Source organism: Bidens hawaiensis, unplaced genomic scaffold (genome assembly GCF_021521415.1).
Source record: "Bidens hawaiensis isolate Kalapana, Puna unplaced genomic scaffold, B.hawaiensis_p1.1 tig00009824_1, whole genome shotgun sequence".
Taxonomy (NCBI): domain Eukaryota; kingdom Viridiplantae; phylum Streptophyta; class Magnoliopsida; order Asterales; family Asteraceae; genus Bidens; species Bidens hawaiensis.
The window spans coordinates 319,432-345,758 of record NW_027491734.1 but is presented as its reverse complement, the minus strand read 5'-3'; the positions used below and the strand labels follow the sequence as shown (position 1 = coordinate 345,758).

Sequence of the window (26,327 nt, the reverse complement as noted above, 5' to 3'; positions counted from 1 at the left end):
TGCAAAAGTACTACAACACGCGGGTAAAACTCTGCAACTTCAATGTAGGAGACTACATATTGCGTAACAACGAGGCTTCAAACCAAGAGCGCCCAGGAAAGTTGGCCCCGGTCTGGGAAGGGCCATACATCATCAAAGAAGTCCTGGGAAAGGGTGCATACCGGCTCGAAAGGCTCGATGGCACTCTCATCCCAAGAACATGGAATGGAGCTCAATTACGCAAATGTTATATGTAGATCAATTCCAAACTTGTAAAGAAAAGGCCTAGAGCCACTTCTAATGGAAATGATTCTCCTTTCACAATGTGTTGATAGCCTTACCTTTATACTTATGAACTTCCCACACTATTATGCCGGTATTCACCGCATAAATATGGGAAGAAGTAAGTCGTTACGTGTGGAAGGAGGCAAAACCCGCATAAACACAACGCTAAAAATGTTAAAAGTTTAAGGAAAACCTACACGCAGGTCAGATGTAAGTAAAGTTTAGCCATCCTTGTAAGTGCAAGTGACGGTCTTACCCGCACAATCACGAACAAGGAAGCAAAACTTCAACCTATCATCTACCACGTTCAAAGGTTAACTTATTCTGAACACTTAGAAAATTTCAAAGGAAAAGATGAAGAAAACTTCCACGCAGGTCAGATATAAGTAAAGTTAAGCCATCCTACTAAGTGTAAGTGACGGTCATACCCGCACAATCATGAAAGAGGAAGCGAAACAAACTTATAATTTACCACGTTAAAAAGTTAAATGATCTAAGTACTAAAGAAATTGCTAAGTCAAAACATGCGTAAAATAAACAAGACAAAGAACAAACACAATCTTTATTTCATCAAAATTTAAATATTACAAAGAGTTATACAAAAGCAAAAATCTACGCTAGTGGTAGAAAGGGATCTTCAGAATCAAGCTTCAGGACCACTTCCACTTGGACCCGCTCCATCAGTAGAGCGTGGTGGTTCAAAGAAAGCTCTAAGGATAACAAGCCCATCATCAGCAGCAGCGACTTCGTTCACCTTCTCCACCACCGGATGCGGGAAGGCGGCATACTGGTTCACTGCTTGGTCATAAGCAGCTTCAGTATCCACATTATACAAAGGGAAGTTGGAAGGCGGGACGCCTTTCTCAACGAACCCTAGACCAAGCAGGAAGCCGGACCGTTCCCCATCCTCGTGAGAAGCGTTGAGGGCTGCGCTCATAGCATCGTCGTAAGATGTCTCTGAGAAGACCCGATGCACAACCTACAAGAAAATATACAAGTATCAGAACCCTTTCTATTTACAAAGAAAAGCGTAAAGACAAGAAAAGCTTACCTGAGACAACGCTTCTCGAAGAAGCCATTCCTTGGCAACCAGAGCTTCCTGGAGGGCAGCTTGAGCTTCGTTACGGGTGCGTTCGGCTTCACTCTTGTTGAGGTTGGCAAGCAACACTTCTTTAGCCGCAGCCTCTTCGACGCCCTTTAGCTTCCGCTCAGTATGGTCAAGCACCCCCCTCTGGTCCAAGATCTCCTGGAGCTTTTTGGCGTCTTCCATCGCCAAGGCATCATGAGCCTGCTGGAGAGCCTCTAATTTGGCTTTAAGTTCTTCATTCTCCACGCGTAGAGGCTCAGCAACAGCTTCAGCCTTGGTGGCCCTCTCGGTTGCGTTCCTCGCAGTTTCCTTAGCTAGCCGAAGCTGTTCATTAACAGCTTGGGCAGCCTTGGAACGGGCCTCGAGTCGAGCCTGAACTTCAACCTCGAGGGCCTTGAAGGCCTTCTCCTTCTCCGCAGCCACTGCGGCAAGTTTTTGGTTCTCCTCCCGGACAGCCCGCGCCTGAGCTACTTCCTTAAGGCGAGCTGCTTTTAACTTGTCGTTTTCGCGACAAAGCAGCTCGACGCGCGGCTGCATCCGGGCCAGGAGAACCCGAAGCTCATTGGTTAGCCTACCCTCCTGGTAGCTAGCCATGGCTTCCCCCAACGCACCACTGGGAGCAGCGTGACGAGCCCATTCCACGCACTCCACAGGGGTGCGAAGGGTTGTTCCTCGGCGAATGTTCCATCGTGGAACATACACTTCATTGGAATCCGACACTGCAAAAAACACAAAGCAGTTAGGAAAAGATGATAAAATATATATATATGAAATGGGCCAAAAGAACCCTACGCACCTGTAGGGTCAATAACAGGCCGATAGCCGCCGAACCCATCGCCTGAACCCAAAGGAAATCCATCCAAGAGGTCAGGCAGATGGGAAGGTGGCAAAGACTGGCGAGAAGCCCCATGCGTACCTGATGGTCCGGCCGTCGTTGCCGATGGCGGAGGCACGGTAGCAGCCGCCGCGGTCGCCGCCGCGGGATCCGCAGCAGTAGTAACCGCCGGCTCGGTGAAAGATGCTGTAAAAATAGCACTCACAGCCGGCGGTGACGTCATCTCTGCTGGAACAGTCGGCTCAAAGGAGTGAGCAACTGGACCAGCGGAAGCAGGCGCAGGCGCCTGGGTCGTCGCCTCAGGTAGGCTGACCAAGCCTACCGTCATTAGCGGGGAGGTACTACTCGGCGCTCCACCCTGGAATGCGTCAACATCCACGCCTGCGTAAAGAAGAAAAGTGTTAAAAGATATTAAGCTATGAAGATAAAAGCTAAAGGAAAGTTGTACTTACGGGTTTTCTTGAGCCTAAAGGTACGGAGAGGCGGGGACGGACCCGATGGAGCCGGCCTCTTTGCGCCGGTCACCGTCGTCTTCTTTGGCTCTCCGGAGGTGACAGTCGCAACCTCCGGAGCTGTGGTCTTATCACCACCGGGATTCCCCGCCACCTCTTCGCTCTCGGTCTCCGAATCAGACCGAGGCGCTGGATCGGCAGTAGAGGCCTTCTCCTTCCCCTTCCCGCCGGCAGCCTTCTTCTTCCGCACCAACGGAGGACCATCTGCGGATTCCTCATCAGAACATACGATTAAAGGAATTCCAGCAGAGGTTTCAACATTGAGGGGTCGAGGGTCGAATAGCGCCTTACCTGGCCGACGGGCGCTAAGGATCTCATGGCCTAGCGGATAGACCTCCACGAACCGATCCGCCGTTTGTTCTAGGATGGGCAACTCGTTCTCGTCTAGAGCGCGAGTACCCATCCGGGCGGGACAGTCAGCCTCCCGCGGATTAAGGAGCGACTGCAGGTCGTTCCCCTCTGAAATAAACAGGAAAAAAGTTAGAAGCAATTCAGAATCAACAATAAGAGACAAAGCATACCGTAAGGAACAGAGTTCGAACCGTATTCGAGGACGATTGGGATCTTTTGCGCATCGGCAGCCTTCCACACTCGGCTCATCCCCAGCATCACCATCCCGGACTCCGCAAACCGGTAAACCGGAGATTGGACCCGAGATATCTTCGCAAACCATTCCGCCTCCTGGTAGTTGGAGGCGTGAAGGCTGGGAAGTGCTTGCCCGTTTTTGAATTTCATGGCAATGGGGATGGCGCGAGCGGATATGAAGAAAAACTCCCTCTTCCACGCGCGAAGACTGCGCTCGGTCGCGCAGATCTTTAAACCCTTAATCCGGGTTGTCAACGTATACCACCCCTGGATGCACCTCCACGTATAGAAGGTCATCAGGCGGTCAACGTAGGGCTCAATGCCCAAAATCCGGCACACCCACTCGAAGTGGCGAATCTTGGCGATCGCCATGGGGTGCAACTCGGTCAAATGAACGCCGTGCCTCTCAAGGACACGGTAAACAAACTTTGTCAATGGGAACCTAAGATTCCCATAGACAAAGAATGCAGCATAAACCCCGATCTTGCCTCTGGGGGCATCGTACACCGTCTGGTGGGGTTCAGGAAACTCAGGCTCGAGAGACTCGAGCATGAACTTCCTGACGACGTACCGATACAGATCGCCAGGTAGAGCACACTGGCACTCGCCAGCAGTACTCTTGTCGTCAGCCGTAGATTCGAGATCACGAGACATCTTGTAAAAGAAAGAAGAAAACGATTTCGGGAGATTGCTTGCCTGAAAAGGATGAGTATTCGCCGGAAATCGCTTAAAAGATGAAGAGAATACTGAAAGTGTGGATTACAAAGAACCCTCTCCCCCTTTATATACTAATCGCAATTAATGCGATGAAATTAATGCGGAAGAGAGAGAAAACGAAGGTGCAATGAAACTATGACACGTGGCGAAAAGCAAGCTGGCAACAGCTGTTGACAGGACGCATACCATTAATTTCGCGGCCACGAGCCCGAAAAATCGCGCCCACGCGCCTGAAAAAGCGTCTGGAATGACCATGTACTGTCACGTCACCATAACTTCCTGCACGTCCTGACACAGTCAGAAGAAACCGTCGCACGACGTTTCAGATGTTTGGACTGTTCTTATCCTTTCACCAACTCTTCGAATTTCAAAATTCAAAATTCAAAAAAGATTCAAAAGTAAGCGGGAAAATACCCCTTACCTTGGCAACCAAGTAACCATAAGACGGGTGCGGGTACAGTGTCAAGGCAAAACCCTTCACATACTTAGCACCCGCAGGGAATTGACGCCAGGAATACCTTGGAAATAAAGTAACCGTAAGACAAGTGCGGGTACAGTGTCAAGGCAAAACCCTTCACATACTTAGCACTCTGCAGGGAATTCAAACCAAGAAGGATCTTCTGGGCCATGCTTGCAGAAAGGGAAATAACATCCCCGCATGACGGGAACGTCGAGAACTATATTGTTTGAAACTCCAAGATGAAATTGGTGGTTTTAGCATAATTGATCACTATGTTGAAAACTACCAAGACCCCATGGAGAATCCACACAAGTGGGACTCAACGCTCCTGACGTGCGAGGAGGTTACAAACCTACCCGCTTCATACCCAAAGATCAAGCAGAAAAGTCGGGAATTTCTGCGTGACATCAGGAAAACCGCGGGAAGAATCACCACGGAAAACCTAAAAACTAAACCCTTTTCAAAACCCTTAGCTAAGTCCAAAAGTTCACCTCACTTATTAATAATTCATGAGAAGAACATTGGACTGGGGGGACTTGAAGAGGTAGGTCCCAGCAGAGCCCAGTTGGACCCGCAAGACTCACCTTGAACAGGGACGTCTGCGCAATGACCAACTGCTCCAGCAGGACCCACCATGCTCACAGAACCTTACGCGCAGTACGCCAGCTGTACCCGCAGGGAAAGCCTCCCAATGGTGAAGTACCCCGCCTGTTCCCGCAGCTGCGGATACAAGCCATCAGGGAAGGCTACCCGCACTAACAGCAAGGCTACACGCACAAGGCATTAGCTACTTCAGTAGTCACATGAAGGAATGAGCAAGGCGGGAATACTCCCGCCCAAATGAGCCAGTCCGTATGCTTCTGGAAGGTCTTTCGTACTATACCTACTAAGGTATGGGCGGAACAGACAAATTGACCAGAGCAGCCCATGAACCAATCACAGGGTGACAGCTCACCGACAACAATACGAGGAGGAGCACCCTCTAGTACTGTTTGTCACTATTAGCCGCTGCCTACTCACCAACCCTTACGAGGGGACGTGCGCAGCCTACAGTTGGTGGAACAGTGCGTAGCCGGCAGTAAAGGAACAGTACACAGCCGACCTTTACTGTTGGCCGTAGCCTACCCACCAACCAGCATGGCCTGTGCGTAGTCCACTGTTGGTGGAACAGGAATACTATTCAGCCGGCAGTACCTTCTAGGAAACCTACCTTCGGCTATAAATACTCCAACACCTTGGAATGGTAAGATCATCTGATATCTCAATCTTATCTAGCAATCTCTTAATATACACTATATTCAGAGCAATCTAGTCTGATTCTCACGCCGGAGGGTGGTCACAAGGAGGAACCCCCCCCCCCTTCTCAGTGACGAGCTTACGGTGTCTGTTTTGCAGGTCCCCTGAAGAACAACTTTCTGCTAGACCTCATCCTCGTGGGAAACATTACTTAACCCCCAGATTATCTATAATCTGTCCAGGGTTCACTTAGTGTTTCTTCAAAATGTTTATATAATAATATGCATATTTTAGATCACATCATGTTTTAAAGAAACGTATTATGATAGGAAGTTAGGAACCCAATTGATGTTTCATTCAACTTGATTTTGTTTTAAGTATAGGAAACTAGATTGAGGCTTGAGGAGTGGCGAACAACCTTAGAGACAAAAGGTTTAAAGATTAGCTGATCTAAGACAGAGTACCTCCACTGTGATTTTGGTGGGATAAACGACAATGAAGACACACAGATCACAATTGAAGGGCAGGTGGTCCCGCAGGTAACGAAGTTCAAGTATTTAGGATCATTTGTACAGAGCGATGGGGAATTAGACAGTGATGTGACCCACCGAGTTCAGGTAGGATGGTGTAGATGGAAAGCAGCCACAGGTATATTGTGCGACAAGAGTTTCCCGACTAAACTAAAGGGAAATTCTATAGGGTGGCAGTTAGACCTGCAATGCTATATGGAACAGATTGTTGGGCCATCAAGAAGGCACAAGTGCGGAAGATGGAGGTAGCAGAAATGAGAATGCTACGTTGGATGTGTGGGCACACAAGGCTAGACCGAATAAGAAACGTTGTGTTTCGCGAGAGATTAGGGGTGGCGAACATAGCAGACAAGATAAGAGAGTGGAGATTGAGATAGTTTGGACATGTAAAGAGAAGACAGACGACGAATCCTGTTAGATCCGTAGAAAACATTACTATAGTGGGGAGGAGGGGTAGAGGACGACCGAAATTGACTTGGGATGAGAGGATTAGGCATGATTTGATAGACCTAAACCTCTCCGAGGACATGGTTGAGGATAGGAATTCGTGGAGAAGCAGAATTAAAGTTAAGGATTTTTAGAGAGAATTGAATACCTTAGGGCTTAGACTTAACTTATTTAGGTCACATACCATAATGGAATTTCCCTTACATATATTATTATTATTATTATTATTATTATTATTATTATAATTATTATTAGCTTTTATATAGCTGTCAAACTGTGATCTTATTATTAATATTATTATAATTAGTAGTAGTTTTTATATAACTGTTAAACTTTGATTTCCTTTATTTTGCTTCATACACATGTTCTTAGAGCCGAGGGTCTCTCTGGAAGCCACCTTTTTATTCCTTTGGATAGAGGTACGGTGTGCCTACATCCCACCCTCCCCAGACCCTACTTATAGCTTTGCTGTCGGTGGGATTTTACTGGGCATGATTGATTGATTGAAACTAGATTGATATATGAATGACATGCTCTATATTCACAAGCAAATGTTTTATTTGTATTAATTTGCAAAGTTTATTTGTTAAGAGAAACTCTTATACGGGTAAATTAAAATACAAGGGAGATAAAATTGAAAAGTGTGAGAATGATTTATGACCATACAAAAAACTCCTTAAAAATAAATTCAAAAAATTTATAAAAAAATCATAACTCAAAATATAAATAAAAAACGAAAAAAATTAAATAACTAAAATGTTTCTGCAATCATTCCCGTTTCCTTAAAAAAATACAAAAAAATTGACGAAAAGACACAATAGTGAGATCAAATACACAATGACGAAAATGAACAAAAGAAACAATAGGTCGCAAAATATAACACTATGCCGAACAAAATATAACACAATATTGAGTAATATAACCCAATATAAAGAAAAAAGACACAATCAATTACGAAATAAATACAAAACACAATGATAAAAAAAAGACAAGACATTTTTCACTTACCATTGTGTTTTATTTTTTATTTTTTATGAGAACGAGAAAGACGGTGAAAACATTTTTGTGTTTTTACTTTTTTCACTTTTTTTTAAATTTTTAGTTATGATTTATTTATTTATTTATTTAAAATAATTTTTATGGGTTTATTTGTGTAACTAGAAATTCTTCTCACTATTCTCATTTTTATTCTCCTTTATAGAATAAATTAACCATTCACTTTGAACAACCAACTAAATTTTAATGTACACGCATTTAGTAGAATGCTTTTGATGTTATATCATAGTCTTAAAAATAAAATATGTCCCTCTCCGCTTTAACCAATGTTGTTGAAACCGGACCGGACCGGGATTCGGGCCACCGACCGGTCCGGTTCACATAGTTCGTTCGGCTGACAAGGAACCGGCCAGCCCGAACCGGTTCGGCCGGTCGAACCGGAAACCGGACCGGTTGAACCGGTTTTCTAAGAAAAAAATATTAAAAATTATTTTTTAAGCTTGATCCGTCATTTTGACCAAAATTGTTCGGCCGGTCTAACCAGTTCGACCGGTTAAACCGGTGAACCGGTAGGCCATCCGGTTCGGTGTCCGGTCCGGTTATGAAAACATTGGCTTTAACTAAATTACTGTTCACTTTTTAACCCTTTTCAAAGTTTTTTTTATCTTTTGTTTTGCATTTTCTATTTGGCCAATTAAAAATTTAGAAGTTAACACATGTATAGCTTATAAGATTTTTTTTGCTTATGTCTTTTAAATACGATGTTTTATAAAATTCTGAACCTACCTTTACAATTTATTTATTTTATCTACGTTTTGATTTAAGTTTCGTTATAACGGAGTTTTGTGTGTTACTGTACAAATCATCTACGCATCTATGTACATGTCGTTAAAGTTGCACACATATTCGACTAAATTTTTCTATGGTTCAACGCTCTTGTCGCAACGTGATATGTGGGTTTACATAAAGGTTTTAGCACACAAATTTTAGTTATTACTTTACTTTTTACTATGTTTGTGCTAACAATTTGAAGTTTTAACACTCCACAACGAAAATTTTAAGGAAAGGGGTATTGGGGGTGGTAAATCAAAGTATCCCGATTCGCATGTTTAGTTTTTCCAATTTAACTAGATAAGTCATTAAGAATAAATTAAGTGAGTTATTATAGTGTGTTCAAATGACACAACTCAATACAAAACTTAGATAAAAAAAAACTTGAAAACTAAAGTGTCCATTAGTCAAACATTACATCTCATGAACTATTTGCATAATACGAACCAATTCAAACATGTTGTAAGAATCATTATTCTCAATGTTAGTTTGGTGAAATTCATAGTTCTCAATAGTTATTTACTGTAATTTTTGCATGAAGACCATATTATCTATTTTTTTGAAATCAAAATGTTAATTCTACTCTGTTTTACATCAATAACTCTAAACTACTCCATTGACCAGCTAGTTCATGTCTCAAAACATTTATGCTAAAGACAAAGCTTTCAATGCACTTTTTTCCCTTATACACCAAGACATGAGGCAAACGCGTAACAAGCTACGTCAAAAGCCCCTTTTGAATTGCAAAACCTAATCTTTTTAAATTTATGCTTACAGATCTTGAAGTAATAACATTACTATGTATAATTTGTTGGACTCAGCTAATCTTCAAGACTACCTACCACTTGCTAATTTTTTAAACTCAAGCATACAATATATGGCTTATCCAATTATGTTGAGCCTGAGCACAAAGTTAAATGATCCTTTGGTCATTCATGTTCATGGGGACGGTTCCTTGATTCTTAAGCAAGTGATCAGAGGAATTAAAATTCATTTAATGCTTACTTGGCCAAAAACGTGAGCTTTCAAATTCATTAATGCTTTACTTCAAAAAAGGAGCCCCTACCAAGAAAAACTCGAAACTTTGAAGTACTCAAAAGAATGTTTTAAATATTAGTATTTTTATTTGTTTACGTGTTGAATAAAATGCTCAAAAATTGTTACTAGCATTTATTATTAGTGTAGCTAGAAAATATTTCCCAGATTTGAAGCTACGGAATATCGACAACGACAAGTTTACTTTTGTTTGGTTAGTTTTCAGACATTAGTTGTCTTATACACGTGCGACGAAAATACTTAAAAACGTTAAGTAATAACTGACAGCCTAATAGCCAAACAATAGGAGATGAACATGTAGGGAGAAATATGGAGATTTCATTAATATGTGTGTATATTACAATGAGATACAATAGAATATTATATAGAGATGGGAAAACTTGGAGAAGAAGTCAAATCTATTTTAGGTGTTGATAACCATAATAACTATTATTTATAAAACTCCCCCTTGGTTATCAATTTCATACGCTTCGGGATGCTGCCCATTAAAAACCTTGCTAGGAAAACCCATTGGGACAAAACCGTAGCTAAGGGAAAAAGAGTGCAGCGCGTATTGTCTCCCCCTGATTTATATATCATTTAAAATAGTAAGTAAAAATCATATGTGAAAGCTTCGTAACTTTTGTACTCAATCATTTGCGTCTTGGTCCCATGACACGCGAATCTTGAAGTTGAACAATGTTGCATAATCTTCACGTGAAAACTTCTATCACCTCATCTCGTAAACATATACAATTGTATCCATGACCCTGTTGTGTTTCTCTGTATCTACAAGACTAACCAAACTTGTTTTGGTAGATTAGTAAGATATAAACTCATATATTTCATACCTGTAATATATGTATTAACTATTCTGATGCCTCCCAACTGGACACATGCCGATAAATATAAATAAAAGATATAAAAATCATGTATAGTTAGCATCGCATATTAATGCGCATATGCATTTAGTTATGATACTTTTGAACCAATAATGTTTCATATTATGATAGGAAAAGATATAGAGTGCATTGTTGGACATTCTTAACGTACTCAAACAATGTATCTTGTCTTTGGTAAACTGTCTAAACATTTTTAGATGGACTTTAATAGTTTGAGGATCAATGATAATTCATTCCAACTAAATTCATTTTTCAACTGCCTTCTATCTCCCCCTGATGTTGGGAACATCGATTCGCTAAAGTGAAAACCAATGAGCCATAAGAAAATATCTTATTAATGGCTCTAAGTATATAATCATAAATAATATTTAATACCGACATAAATTCCCAACTTCCTTTGTGACCTCATCTTTGTGTTTTATGGTGGCTTAATTTCAGTATATAACACACACGAAATATTAGATGGGAATTGCTTGGTTACTGACCAAAAACCAATTATAATGGGGAGGAAGTATGAAATAACTTGTTGGCTTGATGTGAATTAGTTTCTAAGACATGTAAAATCATATGTACTCAAATTCAAACATGAACCTTTGTTCTTGTGATATTGCATTTGCAACAAATTATAGACGTTGAATAATCGTCTTTTAACAAAACAATTTATGTAAGAACATAATCTGTTATGAATTTCAACACTTATTCTAATGATCATTATTAACTTGGGAATCAAATTCATTATTATAACTGAATGTAAATATACCAATATGGAATAAGATGTTTGCTATTTTATTATCTAAGCCATAGATCATGCAAACATAAAGTTGCGATCTTGATAACCATTTAGACGATGCATCGATTTTCAAAACACTAAATGGTATCATGTTAGGATATGTGTATCATTTTCTCAATTTCACAACATCTAGGGATTCAAACCCTCCTTCAGTTGGTAAATAAATGACTTCAGTTGAGAGCAATATTACATGTATAATGAAGAATATTTTGGTTCCTCAATAAATTTCACATCATTGACTCAGTGTGGTCTAACCGGTCATGCCATAAGATACTCATGATCCATAAACTTTAGGTTTATGATCGTATATGTATCAATGCTTCTTTAGTACAAGATTGTAAATATGAGTGAACATTGTATTATCGTTTCAAACGATCATGTGATTTCACTTTTGTATTTCCAGTTTTGTTCTCATATATGATCAATCTCTTTGCCACATGTGGTAGTCGATCTCATTATTAGCATGGGCATCATTATATATTGATGATCGTTCTCATTATTAATATAATCATCATTACAATTTTCTCAATTATGTCCATGATTGCAATGTTCAATACGTTGTCAAATTCACTTCAGGAATGGTATAAAACCAAACCATTTCCATGGTTTATTCAAAGCTTTCTCCAGCACAGATACTAAATCACTTCAAACGTTTCATATGTTTTAATGATATGCTACTTCAGGAGCATATTTGAGGTTTGACAAATAAAAGAAATTGTCTTATCCGGTTTTCCTCATAACTAATCGTCTCTTCACATTATATCAATAAACAAATTATTACATGACACTTCAAGTGTAAGATTTATGGTCTTAAATCTTACAATCTTTAATTAATAATGAATTAGGAGTATGACACTTTGAGTGTCATATCTAAGCATATTTTATTTTTCTATAAAAGTTATAATAAACCACAACTTAGATTCGGCTGTTATATTAAATACTCGCTATATAAATAGATAACATACAATACCAAATAGTAAAATGTCATTTTATAAAACAAATTATAATAAACTTTTATATCTTTTTTTCCTTCAACAAATTCATTGACATATACAAGTAGGAAATATAATAAATACCCCCATAGCCTTAGGATGGCACCAATACGTGCTACATCCTTCAAACTAGAAACAAATCTATATTTGTTTATGAAAAAAAAAAAGATTTTATTAATTAATCTATTGAACCACCCAAATATAGAACATCATTGCTAACCAATTCAAATCAAATGATAAATCTATAACTAATATAAATTAGATTATACAACTAAAACTTTCATATTCAAAAGATTTTATCAATAGCTTACTAATTATTAGTTTTCTTTCCTCGTAAACTTTATAAAGCATTGATGCACAAGTAATAATCTAAAATTGATACAGAATATAGGATGTTCAGAATGATTTTGAATCGTATAATCACATCCATTGTTTTAAATAATCCTTTAGATGAATTAGCAGCTAGCGACGTATTTATAAAAAATGGTAAAAGTACATTGTAACTTGACGTAGACCTATCAAGTGATTTAATTGACAAAAACTATATACCTTTTTTCAAATGCTTTCTTGACCTATATTTTATTTGTTAAACATCAGTTAAAGCTACTGAATGAATATATCTTTTTTTCCAAAAAAAAAACCTCGGTAAGGTTTAAATAGGCACAAAAGAAAATATATTATGTTCTCAAAAAGGTTTAAACAAAAGACTAAATATAACATATCATAATAACCATATTAGATAAATATGAAATACCATTCAAATTTGGAAGCCCAGAGAGGTAGAATATTCATGTTCATGAAACAATTAAAACTATTAAATAATATTGCTATCAAATTAGCATATTTAGCATAATTGAAAACCTAGTAAACAAGAATAGCAATCCACTTTACTGAAACTATGAAGAGATAGAAGATTAAAATTAAATAAATATATCATATATTACTATAAATTTAAATCTCTCAAACATACGACGTTAAAAGGAGCAATCAAATATTATATTCACAAATTATAGTGTGCATATATAGCAATCAAATGATATACAAAAATATGTTTTCAAAATTGTTTGTACTTATACAAGAAATAAAATAACACACATGAATATATTTATATACATATTAATTATTGTATTGACATAATTGTTTTAGAGAATTGATAATTGATATGAGGAATGAAACTTATATTTTAATTAGATGATAGTTTGTAAAAGCACTGTTTAAATGCGTGAGGGCATATAAAAATTTATTAAAAAAAATCAATGCTGCGTTAATGAACATGACTTGATTACTAACAATCAAAAATTGATTTATGAAAATACTTTGATATAATCTAAAAACTATCGACTTTTATATCATTGTAAACTAATAAACTATTAAGTATGATAAAGAGAGACAAAGTTAAAGATTGGAGTCGTACTCCTGTTGATATTGAAATAAACGAGTGAGTAAGTTCACGTATGACATACCTTCTGTTAGCTGAACAAGATTTTAGTGTAAGCGATTGTAGAAGAGTCCGACTATTTGTGCTCACAACTTTATGATATGTTATCCGACTTCACAAAAGCAATTCGTGCTGATAACGTATTTTGAAACCAGCCTAATAGCCAAACAATAGGAGATGAACATGTAGGGAGAAATATGGAGATTTCATTAATATGTGTGTATATTACAATGAGATACAATAGAATATTATATAGGGATGAGAAAACTTGAAGAAGAAGCCAAATCTATTTTAGGTGTTGATAACCATAATAACTATTATTTATAACATTGACAAAAATATAGAAATTGTTCAAATAGAGTATTATTTCTAAATTGTAGTTCATCAATTTAAAATTTCATTAAAAGTTTATATATTCTCTACATTTTTATTCACACTACATGTTTCGAGTACAATATATGCACTGATGATTACACTACTATAATGTTTTAGAGATATCGACCGAGTCTCCGTCGTAGCTTTTGAACATGTAATGCGTTTAACACGCTTCGCCACAAAGCACAAGTAAAAGCACTTGTTCTATACTTATATATTGTTATAGTTTTGAACGTGGACTGTGGACAGTTCTATTTCTTTATTGGCTATGGAGAGTGATGATTTTCTTTCTAACTCGATATCTCTAAACTTTATCTTCTCTACTTCCCATCTGTTGTCTGGAAATTAATAACAATATACACGCAGATACACGATGGCGTAGGATAAGAGGGATTGGGTGTGTCCCCGGTCACCGTCGTTTTTTCGCTTCGTAGTGTAAATTTTAACTATTTCGTTAAAAAAATTTTATAGCTATTGAGTTCGGTCACCCCTTAGTGACTTCAGTCACCTCTATGACTTAGATGCATATACATGTTCGAAACTTAGCTTCGCCACTACATGCACATATATTATATGTATGTCGAAAAACACGGTAATATTATTTCTAATATAGGGGTCGGTAAAATAAAAAAAAAAACAAAAGGTAAAATATACATAGATCTGCATCACGAAAACTCAAAAGTACGGTCAAAGAAAGAAAGTGGCCTAAGATTCCAGTCTGTGCATTTGTAAAACTTTTGTTGGGTGTATCATGAATATCATTATCACCTGCCAGCCTCATGAGTTTTATTTAAAAGAGTCCAAATTACAATCATACCCTCTCTAGCCGTTATGCAGTATTTCTACTCATCACTCGAGGCCACTTTCGTCATTTCACACTCTCCTCCATCTTTCCTCACTGTTGTTTTCATCCTCTTGCTGACGCACGTATTATTATTATTATGTATGTATACATATTCACACACACAGTTATATCTATATCTCATATCTCTAATTGTAATTTCTCTCTCTTAGGGTTAGGGTTTGAAATGGCTACTGCATCGTCTTCTGATCCGGTCATGAAATCGGAAGGCGGCGAGACGAAGGGGAGTGGTAGTAGTTATTATCATCATCAGCAGCAGCAGCAGCAGTTGATGGTGAAGTACAGAGGATTGAAGAAGTCGAAGAAGGAGAGATTAGGATGCACGGCCAAAGAGCGAATCAGTAAGATGCCTCCCTGTGCTGCCGGTAAACGCAGCTCTATCTACCGTGGTGTTACTAGGTATTACACCTAATTAATCGCCGATTTTGATTTTTCTGTGTGCCTTTTGAGTTTAATTACGTAGGCGAAGTCAATTTTAATGGAATTGGAAAATTTTATAAAATTGTGCATCAATTTATTTGTGTGTTATGTGATCTAGATCCAGTGATCCACTACAAAACATTGGATGATGTTATACAGATTACAGATTGTGTTAAACTAGAAGCATAAGTCTACTAATTGGATTGAAATGGTTGCCGGTATCGATACTGATTGTTGCGGTCATATGTGATATGGATGTGAGGCTTACGGTTTGGCTTTAAGCTTGATTTTTGGAACGGTTATTAATTAGCATGTGAATTTCGTATTGCTGACGAATCGTTCCTTCGTTTCCTTGCTATCCGCATTGGGCATAGTCTAGAATCTAGCTCGATTGTATATTGTATTTAGTATAAGTTTACTTGTATAGAAATACTGTTAAGTGGTTGTAGACAGGTAATTAATTAATTAATTAATGTTTTTAGGAAGATTTAAAACATGAGATGGACCCTCTTCTAGCTTAGTCGCGTAGTGTTTAGAACGGATAAAGATTAATTCAGAGTTGTTATGACTCGAACCCTTGACCACACGGTTCAAAGCCGCATGCTCTGCCGACTTAGCTTGGTCAAGTCTTTCAAAGTATCTGGTTGATTGAGTTTAATGGATATGATCATATAAAGATATGGAAATCACCTTTAATTATTGATGAAACAGATATTGTATTTAGTAGCATTCAACATATAAAATAAGGTTATTGCTTCTCACATGTGATATCTTTTTATTGTGCAAGTGCTGCTGGTTGCAACAATTGTCCAAACCCGCTTTTTAACTTTCTCCTTTTAAGATTATACATCATGCACTCTTACAGAGTTCTCATTTTCTCACTTTTTCTTTGTTGGAATCTGTAATGATACTAGGCATAGATGGACTGGTCGTTATGAAGCACATCTATGGGATAAAAATACCTGGAATCAGAATCAGAATAAGAAGGGCAAGCAAGGTTTAATCCTCTCTGTCTGTATTTTTGTGTTTGTATATCTATGCGCATCTCTGTAGTCTGTATCTATATATGTTGCAATGATACCTAATCTGATTTCTGTTTTCTTTTGTATGGATTATGGGCATGGATTTTGGCATCTATTTCAACAGTTTACTTAGGTAAGAATCTAGTTGATCATTTACTGAAATCTGCATTTATTAATACTATAATCTCTTCTTTCATTTTTATTATCTTACGCTAAACATATCTTTAGGTGCATATGATGATGAGGAAGCTGCAGCCAGAGCATATGATCTTGCTGCCTTAAAGTACTGTGGTCCCGGGACACTTATTAATTTTCCAGTGAGAAATCATACACTCTCATTCTATTGTTTCATTTTATGAAAATTGTATTTCATTATTTGATTTTGTTTTTTGATCATTTGTTGTTGACAGGTCACAGATTATACAAGAGATCTTGAAGAGATGCAAAACCTATCAAGAGAAGATTACCTTGCATCACTCAGAAGGTAAAAAAACGCGACTAATAGTCTAATAATGCATGTGTATAATTATTTCTGCTTTATTTTGCTAACTTTTTTGGACATGGAATTATTGCAGAAAAGGTAGTGGTTTCTCAAGGGGAACCTCTAAATGTCATGGAGTTTCCAGGTATTTAATTATTAATAATTTTGTCCAAAAGGGAGCCATGTATACTTCAACAAAGTATTGTTAGTTAATTCCTACCCTTTTTAGCTAAAAGCATATCATATCACAGATGTGAATATGTGATATTATTTGGCACATTCCCATTCAACCACCTGGCACATTCTAAATATGATTAACTAAAATTATTTTATAATATTATTTCGCTTTCTGTTGTAAAACAGTGCTAGATGGGACTCGCCTTTGGGCCGAATTGCTGGAGCTGATTACCACAGCCGCATGCATCACGGTAAGCAAGATTTTTGTTCCAAATACAAAAAAAATTTATCTAGATTATTGTTTAATATCTTTGTTTTTCTAATAATAGTTTAACTCACTTAATACCTAACACATACCTGTTTAGACCTGTTACCCAACTTGCCCAACCTACCCACATTACAATTAGGCTTGTAGAATCGAACAAAACCGAACGGAGCATCGTTCTTTTAACTTGAACCAAACAAACAATTGAACACGAACAACTGTATGAACAGGGTTTTCTTGTTCGTGTTCATTTGTTAAGAGAATGAACGTGTTTGTGTACGTTTATGTTCGTTCATTAACTAAATAAACAAACGATTAACGAAACTGAAAATAGGTGAACGAACTTAACCGAGTTAAAACCAGTTAAAAATAAGTTGGGCTGAAAAAGTTATTAAAAATAGACGAAGTGTAATGGACCTTAAAAATTTTAATGAACATAACGAGCGTACCGAACGTAAATGAACGTTCTTAAAACAAACGTAAAATAGCGGACGTCGATGAGCAAATGAGATGTGTTCGTCCGTTTAACTAAATGAACAAAAGTTATTTTGTTCATGACTTCCCATCGAACGCTTCACTGAATGTTCGGTTCGTTTACAAGGCATATACCGTTGCCAAATTATTTGTTTGTGTCCTAACTTATTACACTGCAGGTGACGATGCAACAACCGAGAGCGAATACGTTGGTGGATTTTGCATGGATAGAAAAATCGATCTTACACCATACATTAAATGGTGGGGCCCCAACAAATCCTCCCAAACTGAATCACAAGGAAAAACATCAGAAGAAACAAATTACGGTAGCTCCGAAGACATTGGAACCGAACACAAAACACCAGAATGGGTAACCGAATCCACTGAACCGTATCAACTACCTCGTTTGGGTGTGTCACATGAACCAAAACAACACAAACGGTCGTCAGTCTCTGCCATGAGTATACTATCAAGATCTGCAGCTTACAAAAGCTTACAAGAAAAAGCTTTAAAAAAGGAAGCTGAAAAGGATGTTGAAAATGATGAGAATGAAAATAAAAATAATATCAATAAGATGGATTATGGAAAAGCGGTTGAGAAATCAAGTGATGATGGTGGCGCAAGTGAAGGGTTTGGAGTTGGATTAGGGTTGGAGATTGATAGGAACACGTACCCATTGACTCCTTTCTTGTCTGCACCGCTTTTGACCAATTATAATACCATTGACCCGTTGACCGACCCGATACTTTGGTCAACCCTTGTCCCATCTCTCCGCCCAAGACCTTCTCAGCCTGTGGAGGTCAGTATCTGTTTGATCATTTGTTTTATCTTCTAAACTATTATTATGGAAATTAATTTGTGGCGTTTTGAATATTTAACATCATGCTACAAAGACCGAGACGAGTTCAGATTATACTTACTTCCAACAGGAGGACTTGCTACCTACATGATACAAGTAAAATGCGTGTTATTTTGTCCAAATTCTCTTGGAAAAACTTTTAGATGCATGGTACAATGTTTCAGAGGATCGATAACGACTATCTCGTACTGCCTTAGAACAAGACAAAGTTGGTATGTTACCTTAGTTTTGATATAGAGAGAGTTGCAAGATATACATATACATGTATATGCATGCAGGAATGTGTAAGTAGATGTTTAATAGCAAACATATTACTATCATAGAAGTTTCTATTTATAAAGGGTACACTATTATATGAAGTATAGGAAAGTTGTTTTAAAGTTTTTGAAAGATCTTGTAACTTGTAAGTTGTGCACCAGGGCCGCAAATGAGGTTATTCTGGCTCGAATTGAGATCTTGAAAGATCTCATTAGAAGAAGTATATTTACCAAATCGTAAGTACGTTCTAGGAGTATTGTAGCTTTGCTGTTAAAAAACAAATCTAAAACAGCAATGGAAGTCTATTAATTGCTTCAAGCCCGTTACACCTTTATCGTTTAAAGGAGCGTTGCCTTGGTGATTCAATTCTTTAAGATGATTTTATAAACGTTACATGGACACCTTTGACGTGTCTCCTTTCTCTCATCCATCCAATCACTTATTAGTAGACTTAACATATGTAATGGAATGCTTTAGAGTTGAGTTCTTCAACTCATAGAAAGTGTCGTCATTTTCATATACAAACTAGTGGATCTTTTCAATTTCAACACTGTTCATGTAGTTGCATGTTTTAAAACACAATATGCAGGGGCGGATTTAGGAGGATTGAGGGGTAGTCCGGGTTACCTCTCAACTTTATCGGCAAAGGCAGATAGTTAAGGTTTTCAGCATTTTCAGGATCCTAGTATTTATATTATGTTTAGCAGTTTAATAACATAATCTGGAAGTCAGAGTTGCTATCAAATATCGCTAGAAATTCCCTGGACTTTACCTACGCGGGTTCGAAAACTGCTATCCACATTATTGCTAAACCTTACATAACTTGGGTTAATGTATCCTAATAATCATGTAGAACTCCAACAACATTTGGGTGATTAGTTTTTATTTGATTTTGAGAGTTGGTGAAAACTAAACGACGAAACAAGGTTCCATCATTGATGATAAAATATCTGTGAGCATGTTTTTGTCACTTTCGAAGCAAAGAGCTTGTTTTTGTCACGTTCGAATTTTGCTCGATCAATATTCTTTACAAGTAGCAAGATTGTTTTTTGTAAGCTACATATATTTTCCTTACGTAATTATGTACTAATGTAATAAAATAAGGTTTTGATTTCTTCTTTCTGTTGAAGGCTGATGGATTTTGTTTGGTAGATTTAATTTTGTTGAAAATATGCATTATTAAGTATCTCTGCTTATTGGTTGTATATTAGAAAAATTAATAGGAGGACGGAGTGATGTAAGTTACTTGTAATTGGGTGAGCATTACAATCGGCGTTTCTCTATATTGCACACTAAATCCATACACTGCTTCTCATCACATTTTGTTTATGGTGTTGGTTTCTTTTATATGGTATGTTCAATTGCTTGTGCCACCATTACTCCTGGTATGCTAAATATAAATTACATCATCTTATTAAACAGAGCAATGTACTGGTTACAAAGAATTTGAAAAAAAACTACATATGAGGCTCCGATGGAGTTTACCTTGAAAAGTATGTGGAAGAGTCCAAATCGGACAATAATATATATTGAATGGTTGGCGATGTTTCTTATAATTCCTTTTTAAAAACCATGGATTTTAATATGTATGACATTACTAGATTTCACTTCTTTTTTATTTTTTATTTTTTTGCAGGCACTGTTTTGGAGAACCGGTTCTTTGCAAAAACATTGGCAAATGGATTCAAGGTAATTACCATTTTGGATTTCATTTTGTTGCTTTCACGTGGGAAACTCTAATTTTTAGTTGGATTCTTTTATTATATCGATTCACTCATTTTATATTTAATTTAGCTTTAGGTAGAAAGAGTTAGAAATTCTTTGGCATATGGTACGCACAAATTATTTTAAGAAAACAGGTTTGTTTGGACTATTAATTTTATTATTGGCGACATTAATATTTTGTAAGTAGTTTATATGTCATTGACTCATTTCTAATGAATTTTGACCCCACCCAGTGCTTGATTCTCTGTTTGAAAAAAACAGTCGAACATAACAGCAATGGAGAGTTTAAAGTTTTTGGTGTCTTCACCATGCATCGGGGTTTAGCCACACTGGTAGTAGCCTACTGTATTAGCATTAATGTTGTTGGTGTGACCATGTAAAACTTGATAGTAGCCTATTTTATTAGCATCAATAATTAATAGATCAAGCTGAAAGCCCATGTAAAGTATTAAGTGGTTGATTTTTGGGATTCATTCATGCTTACTGTTTTGTGGATGCAAACAAGTTGAAATTGAGCTCACGATCGGCTTCTAAATCAAGCCTGAAGTGTTGGCCGGGTCAGAATGGATTTTGGGAGACATGTCAAAATGAATTCGGATCCAAAGGGTTTTGGTTAAACGGCATCTGACGTTTTCAAAAAGTGTTAACTTGGTTTGGGTGTAAATGGCCCGTTTTAAAAAAAGTGTCATCTTGGTTGACCAAAATGGACAAGTCAAAACGGGCTCCTTAATTATTTTTATGATTTTTTCCCTTTTTTTCATAAGTTGAAATTTTGTTGCCTTATGGATTTTAGGTAATTTTACTTCTTTATTTTATTCTTTCTCATCACATTTAGGGTCGTGCGCAAGTTGGTCTGGTTTTGAGCTGAATTATTTGGTTAAAATAGTTTAAAAACTGATTGATTTCGGTTAACGTGGTTTTAGTTAATTCGGTTTTGAGCATTGGTTCGATTTTCGTTAACCAAAAAATGACTTGAGACAAATATTTGACTGGAAGTTATAGTTCACAATAACAAAATTGTTAAAAGCTGAAAATTCATGGAACTTGGCTATCCTTTCTACAAATTTTATATGTTTGTATGTCACTTTGTTTATTATTTATTATTGATGGGATTTTAGTTTAGTAGCAAGGATTATTGTCTTCCACTATAGGAACCATCCTCAAATTATATCTTATATAGATCTTTGTTCCCACTTATTGGTTTGTATTTCTTAGTTTTGGTGGTATGAACTGAAATTTGTAGTATTATATTTTTTTGTTGTTTTGTTTTATTACAATCTCATGTAATACACAAGTTTTAACTTACTGGAGTTATAAATATCTGCCACTTTTTGGTCTCGAATAAGTGTTTTGAAGTAGATAAAACCTTAATTTTTAGGTCTCGAATGAGTGTTCAGAAGTAGAAAAGATTTGCATGTCCACTCAAATGACATTTATATGTAATTATAAATGAAACATTGTTAAATATAATTTTTATTTATTTATCATACATTATTCTTAATTTCAGAATGTTCGATATCCAGCCCCGTGTGATACACGGGTTATAACCTAGTTTAACATTATATATAAATGTTTATTATTGTGTAATTATTTATCTTCATGAGTAACTATGACATGAAAGAAATTAGTCACCTTTGTAGCCATTTAATAACTGTATTTTTTCAAAGTATCGATTTAAACTATAATTTGAAATGTTCGATTTTAAATGCATGCATTATTACTCAAATGAAAAATTGTTGGAAGTATGCAATTTGTCATATGATAACAAAAGGTTGAGTTGGTACAAAAATCTATACTATATGTAAATATATATAAAGCATGAGTTAAAAACCTCTTAAATTTCTAAATACACTTACAACTTTGGTCCTTTAGCTTCACTCCTTTTTTGGTAAATTTTAAAAATAGTTACACAAATACCCCTTAATTCAAAACCAACTACACCACGACTTTTTAACGACCATAATTTTTTCACACGTTATTATTTTTTCAAAATAATTACACCATAAAAACGAGCATTTTATTCTCTTTAATTTGAGTATGATATTGCTATAGTTTTTTTCATTTTTTAAAAATCAACATGTTACATGATTAACATTTAGAACCGGCAACATATCGAGTCGACGAGCCCGGGCTATTTATAAAACTGGATAGAGATGTTCAAAACGGTTTGGGACTAGGAACCGGAACCGGTTCCTAACCGGTTCCTATATTCAAAACCCCCTTTTAAACCGGTTCCAGGCTCGAACCGGTTAGGGAACCGAACCGGTTCTCCCACCCTCTGACCCCTAACCTATCTAACCGGTTCTTACTGGTTCCTAACCCGGTTCCTGTACCGTAACCGGTCAAAAAAACGGCTATTTTTGACCCCAACGGTCAAAAAAGGGCCAAAAAAACAGTTAGGAACCGGTTCCGGTTCGGTTCCGGTTCCTACCCGCCCCCACTCAGAAATGCAAGAACCGGTCACGGATCATCGGGTTGAATCAGATAGGGTCCGGTTCCTACAAAAAACGGGTAGGAACCGGTTCGGGTCCGGTTCGGGTCCATGAACCGGTTTCGTTGAACATCTCTAAAACTGGATATGAGTCGGAACGAGTCGATACAAAAAAGGGTTAATAAGGTTTGGGTCGATAAAAGTTCGAGTAGTAAGGGGCCATGTCAGAATGTTGTCGAGTAGGAACGGTTTCGGGCTAAAACAAGTTGGTTTAAAAAACGATTTATTTGAAATTATTGTATGGTTACGCAAATGTTGTTATTTACATGTACCGAGGCCGATAAATGTGTGTCCAACAGTGGTGAAGCTTGGACTGGGGCACCGAGGGGGCTGAGCTTAAAATGTATACAAAATTTCACAAACGAGGAGGGTCGGGCTCAAATTTTCGGCTGAAAAAGGCTAAACTTACACTACGTATAAAAATTTTCGGCAAAAAACGAGTAAATTTACACTACTACGCAAAAAAACAAGAGGGGTCGGGGCCACTCCGTGTCTCAATGAAGCTTAGCCCTTGGTGTCCAGCACCACGTAACACACATAGTCCAGTTTTGAAAAGCGCTTAACCCAGCGCCCCGCGCCAGTAATTGGCATGAATTACACACCTGGTGTTGGTTAAGCATTTTTAATTTCGGTAATGTGCTTTCCGGTCCGGTTATGCATGTTAATTCTTTAGTTACACGCAACAGGTCTTGTACGAGCTATGCGCCAAATTTCGGTCTACGCGCGCACTATTATTAGGTGACTTGTGTATTGGCAATGATTATGCATTCGATGTCGAGTTGAGTGCACACCTCACCGCATCGCGCGGGCATTTAGCTAGTATGTTATAAATAGAATAGTGTGTGTTGTCATTTTGACAACGTTTCCACCGCCCCGTCACCATAAAAATTGACACGTAGATGAATCATTCATCTCCATATTTCGTAACATGAAAATGACAGAACCAAGTGACAATTGTCAATCATGTTCTTATTTTTTAAAGGTTATGTATTTGTTCCAAATTGCAATATAGTAATTAAAATTTATTATGAATATAGTAATTAAAATTTTTTATGAATTTTTGAATTTTCCTTAAGAGTTATATGCATGCATATTCAAGTAGGGTTAAATGCAACATAAAAGATGTTGACTGTTGAGTTAAATAAAGTGCACAATCTTATCTTACTATGCATGACAAGTTTTTAAGCCGTAATCACAACTTGCCTCATTAAAACTACACAAACACCTTTAGATTTTTTTTATCTTTTGAAACGACAATTTTTATTAAACACAACTAATAAAGAGCTAGAAGTGACAACAAACATAATAAGATAACGTGTTAATGGACGACGTTCTATAATTTACTTAATCGTATAAGGCAAGTTGTTTTATAAGCCAACAAAGGCAAAAGAAATAGCATATAGTTACCCATATGGAAAACCTGTATAATATTTGATAGGTATCGTTTTAATTTGACCCAAATCTTGTCAAGAATCGGCTATATAATAATAATAATAATAATAATAATAATAATAATAAACATCCGGCCCCTCACTCATGTTCGTCCATATAAGCCATCAATCGCTATTGTTAATTCACAATAATTTAAAAAATAAGAATTTGAATATCATTTTTTGCGTGTCTAACTGAACTTTAAAATTAATAAATATAGAACGCTAATATTTCCTTCTTTTTTTATTTTCCTGACTCCTGAAGGTGATAAGATAATGACGTCCTTATTTGATGGTCTACTTCTATTATGGCATCTAATAATATATTATAGTTTTTTCTATAACGGCTAATATGATTAACATATTATTTTTTTTTCCTTTCGTTTAGTTGACAAATTTTACTTACAGAATTGTAATGTTATCAAAGGCCTTTGGTACGGTAGTATCTAAGTCTTGAGTTGAGATGTCTCTCTTTGATTCAAATTATGTGGTGGATATAATAGAGTTTGTTTGACATGCGATAATGAAACGAGCGAGAGAATTAAAAAGATAATGAAATTAAATAGATCATTACCATTCTATTTTATATTTAGTTAACTTATAAGAATAATATAAACAATTACTTTATATTATTTTGTAGACTAAAAAAACAAAAGAAATGAAAATTATTTTTACTAAATATAAAAATTAGTAAGCGTCTGTTTGGTATGAGGTAATTGATGACGATAAATGTAATGAACAAGTGAAAGAAATTAATCGTGACTATTATGTTGTCATGCTTGTTTAATATATGAGAATGAAATGAATCGTTACCTTATCATGTTTGTTAGGTATGAAAAAAACACATAAATAAAATACAGATGACAAAAAACCTCTACTTTAAAATAAAAAAATTACTAAAATAAAAAAGTTGTGATAGTGACAGCAGGAGTGGTGGTAGTGGCGAGGATGGCGGTGGCCTCGGGTGGTGGAGGTGATGACAGTGGTGGCGGTGTGACGGGGGTGGGACAACAATAGTGATGGCGGTGGCAACGGCGGTGGGTGATAGCAACGATGATTGTGGTGGTGGTTAAGTGGCGGTGGCAATAGAAATAGAGATGGTGGTAGTTGCTACGTTATGCTATTGAGAAAGTATGTTTGAATGAGGGAATGAAGTAAAAAGGGGGGGGGGGGGGTGGTGCAGAGCAATAGTTTTAATGTTTTAGGTACAGTAAGATTCTTTGTGTAATTAGTGATTCTATTTCACTGACCAACCAAACATCATTTTTTCTTTATTTTCTATTATGGATGATTCCATTCTGCTTGTCATTCTTGTGTAACAGACACTACCTAATGGTGGTGATCGTGATGGTTGTCGTTGTAGTGGCGGTGACGAGAGAGCATAGTGAATGAAGGAATAAAATGAAAAGAAAGTCAGGGACGGATGAATGATTTTGATATGTTTAGAGGACGATAATCCTTATGTAATAGATTACTCTTTTTTGAAACTATTTTTATTCTTCACCTTTTGTACCTTTTGTCTTTTGTGAGTCTTGAACTCCAGCCTTTGTTAAATAACACTAACACTTTTACCATCAAACCACATTGAGTAAGACTTAATAGATGATTGTATTCGATTGATCAACCAAATATCATTTTTGTTTTCATTTCATCAAAATAGTATATTCCATTATTCATGCCATTTATATATATATATGTTTGAGTGTTGCGCTCTAAAAAAATTGTCTACTAACAATAGTGTAGTGTAGTATACACTTTTAAGTATGGCTACTAAGGTTTATCAAATAATAAAATAAAAATGGAAATTAATAACTTAGAAAATAAAAGTAAA

At 36.8% G+C, this 26,327-nt stretch overlaps 1 protein-coding gene across 1 annotated transcript; it reads left to right on the top strand.

Annotated features, from left to right (window-relative positions):
• Window positions 1–14,788: 14,788 nt before the first annotated feature.
• LOC143533611 (AP2-like ethylene-responsive transcription factor At2g41710) lies at window positions 14,789–18,973 on the top strand. Its single transcript, XM_077028328.1, has 10 exons — window positions 14,789–14,975; window positions 15,047–15,293; window positions 16,229–16,311; window positions 16,461–16,469; window positions 16,565–16,653; window positions 16,747–16,820; window positions 16,912–16,962; window positions 17,181–17,245; window positions 17,913–18,532; window positions 18,618–18,973. Exons 1-10 carry the CDS (start codon window positions 14,864–14,866, stop codon window positions 18,681–18,683), a joined length of 1,416 nt encoding a protein of 471 aa, XP_076884443.1. The 5' UTR covers window positions 14,789–14,863; the 3' UTR covers window positions 18,684–18,973.
• Window positions 18,974–26,327: the final 7,354 nt, after the last annotated feature.

What these genes read in the sequence shown, in the direction of transcription:
- LOC143533611 (XM_077028328.1), top strand. Translation starts at nt 14,864, where the DNA reads ATGCAGTATTTCTACTCATCACTCGAGGCCACTTTCGTCATTTCACAC. An exon ending in GGACACTTATTAATTTTCCA is followed by an intron (nt 16,654 to 16,746) that starts GTGAGAAATCAT and finishes TGTTGTTGACAG; the next exon opens with GTCACAGATTATACAAGAGA. An exon ending in GACCTTCTCAGCCTGTGGAG is followed by an intron (nt 18,533 to 18,617) that starts GTCAGTATCTGT and finishes ATTTAACATCAT; the next exon opens with GCTACAAAGACCGAGACGAG.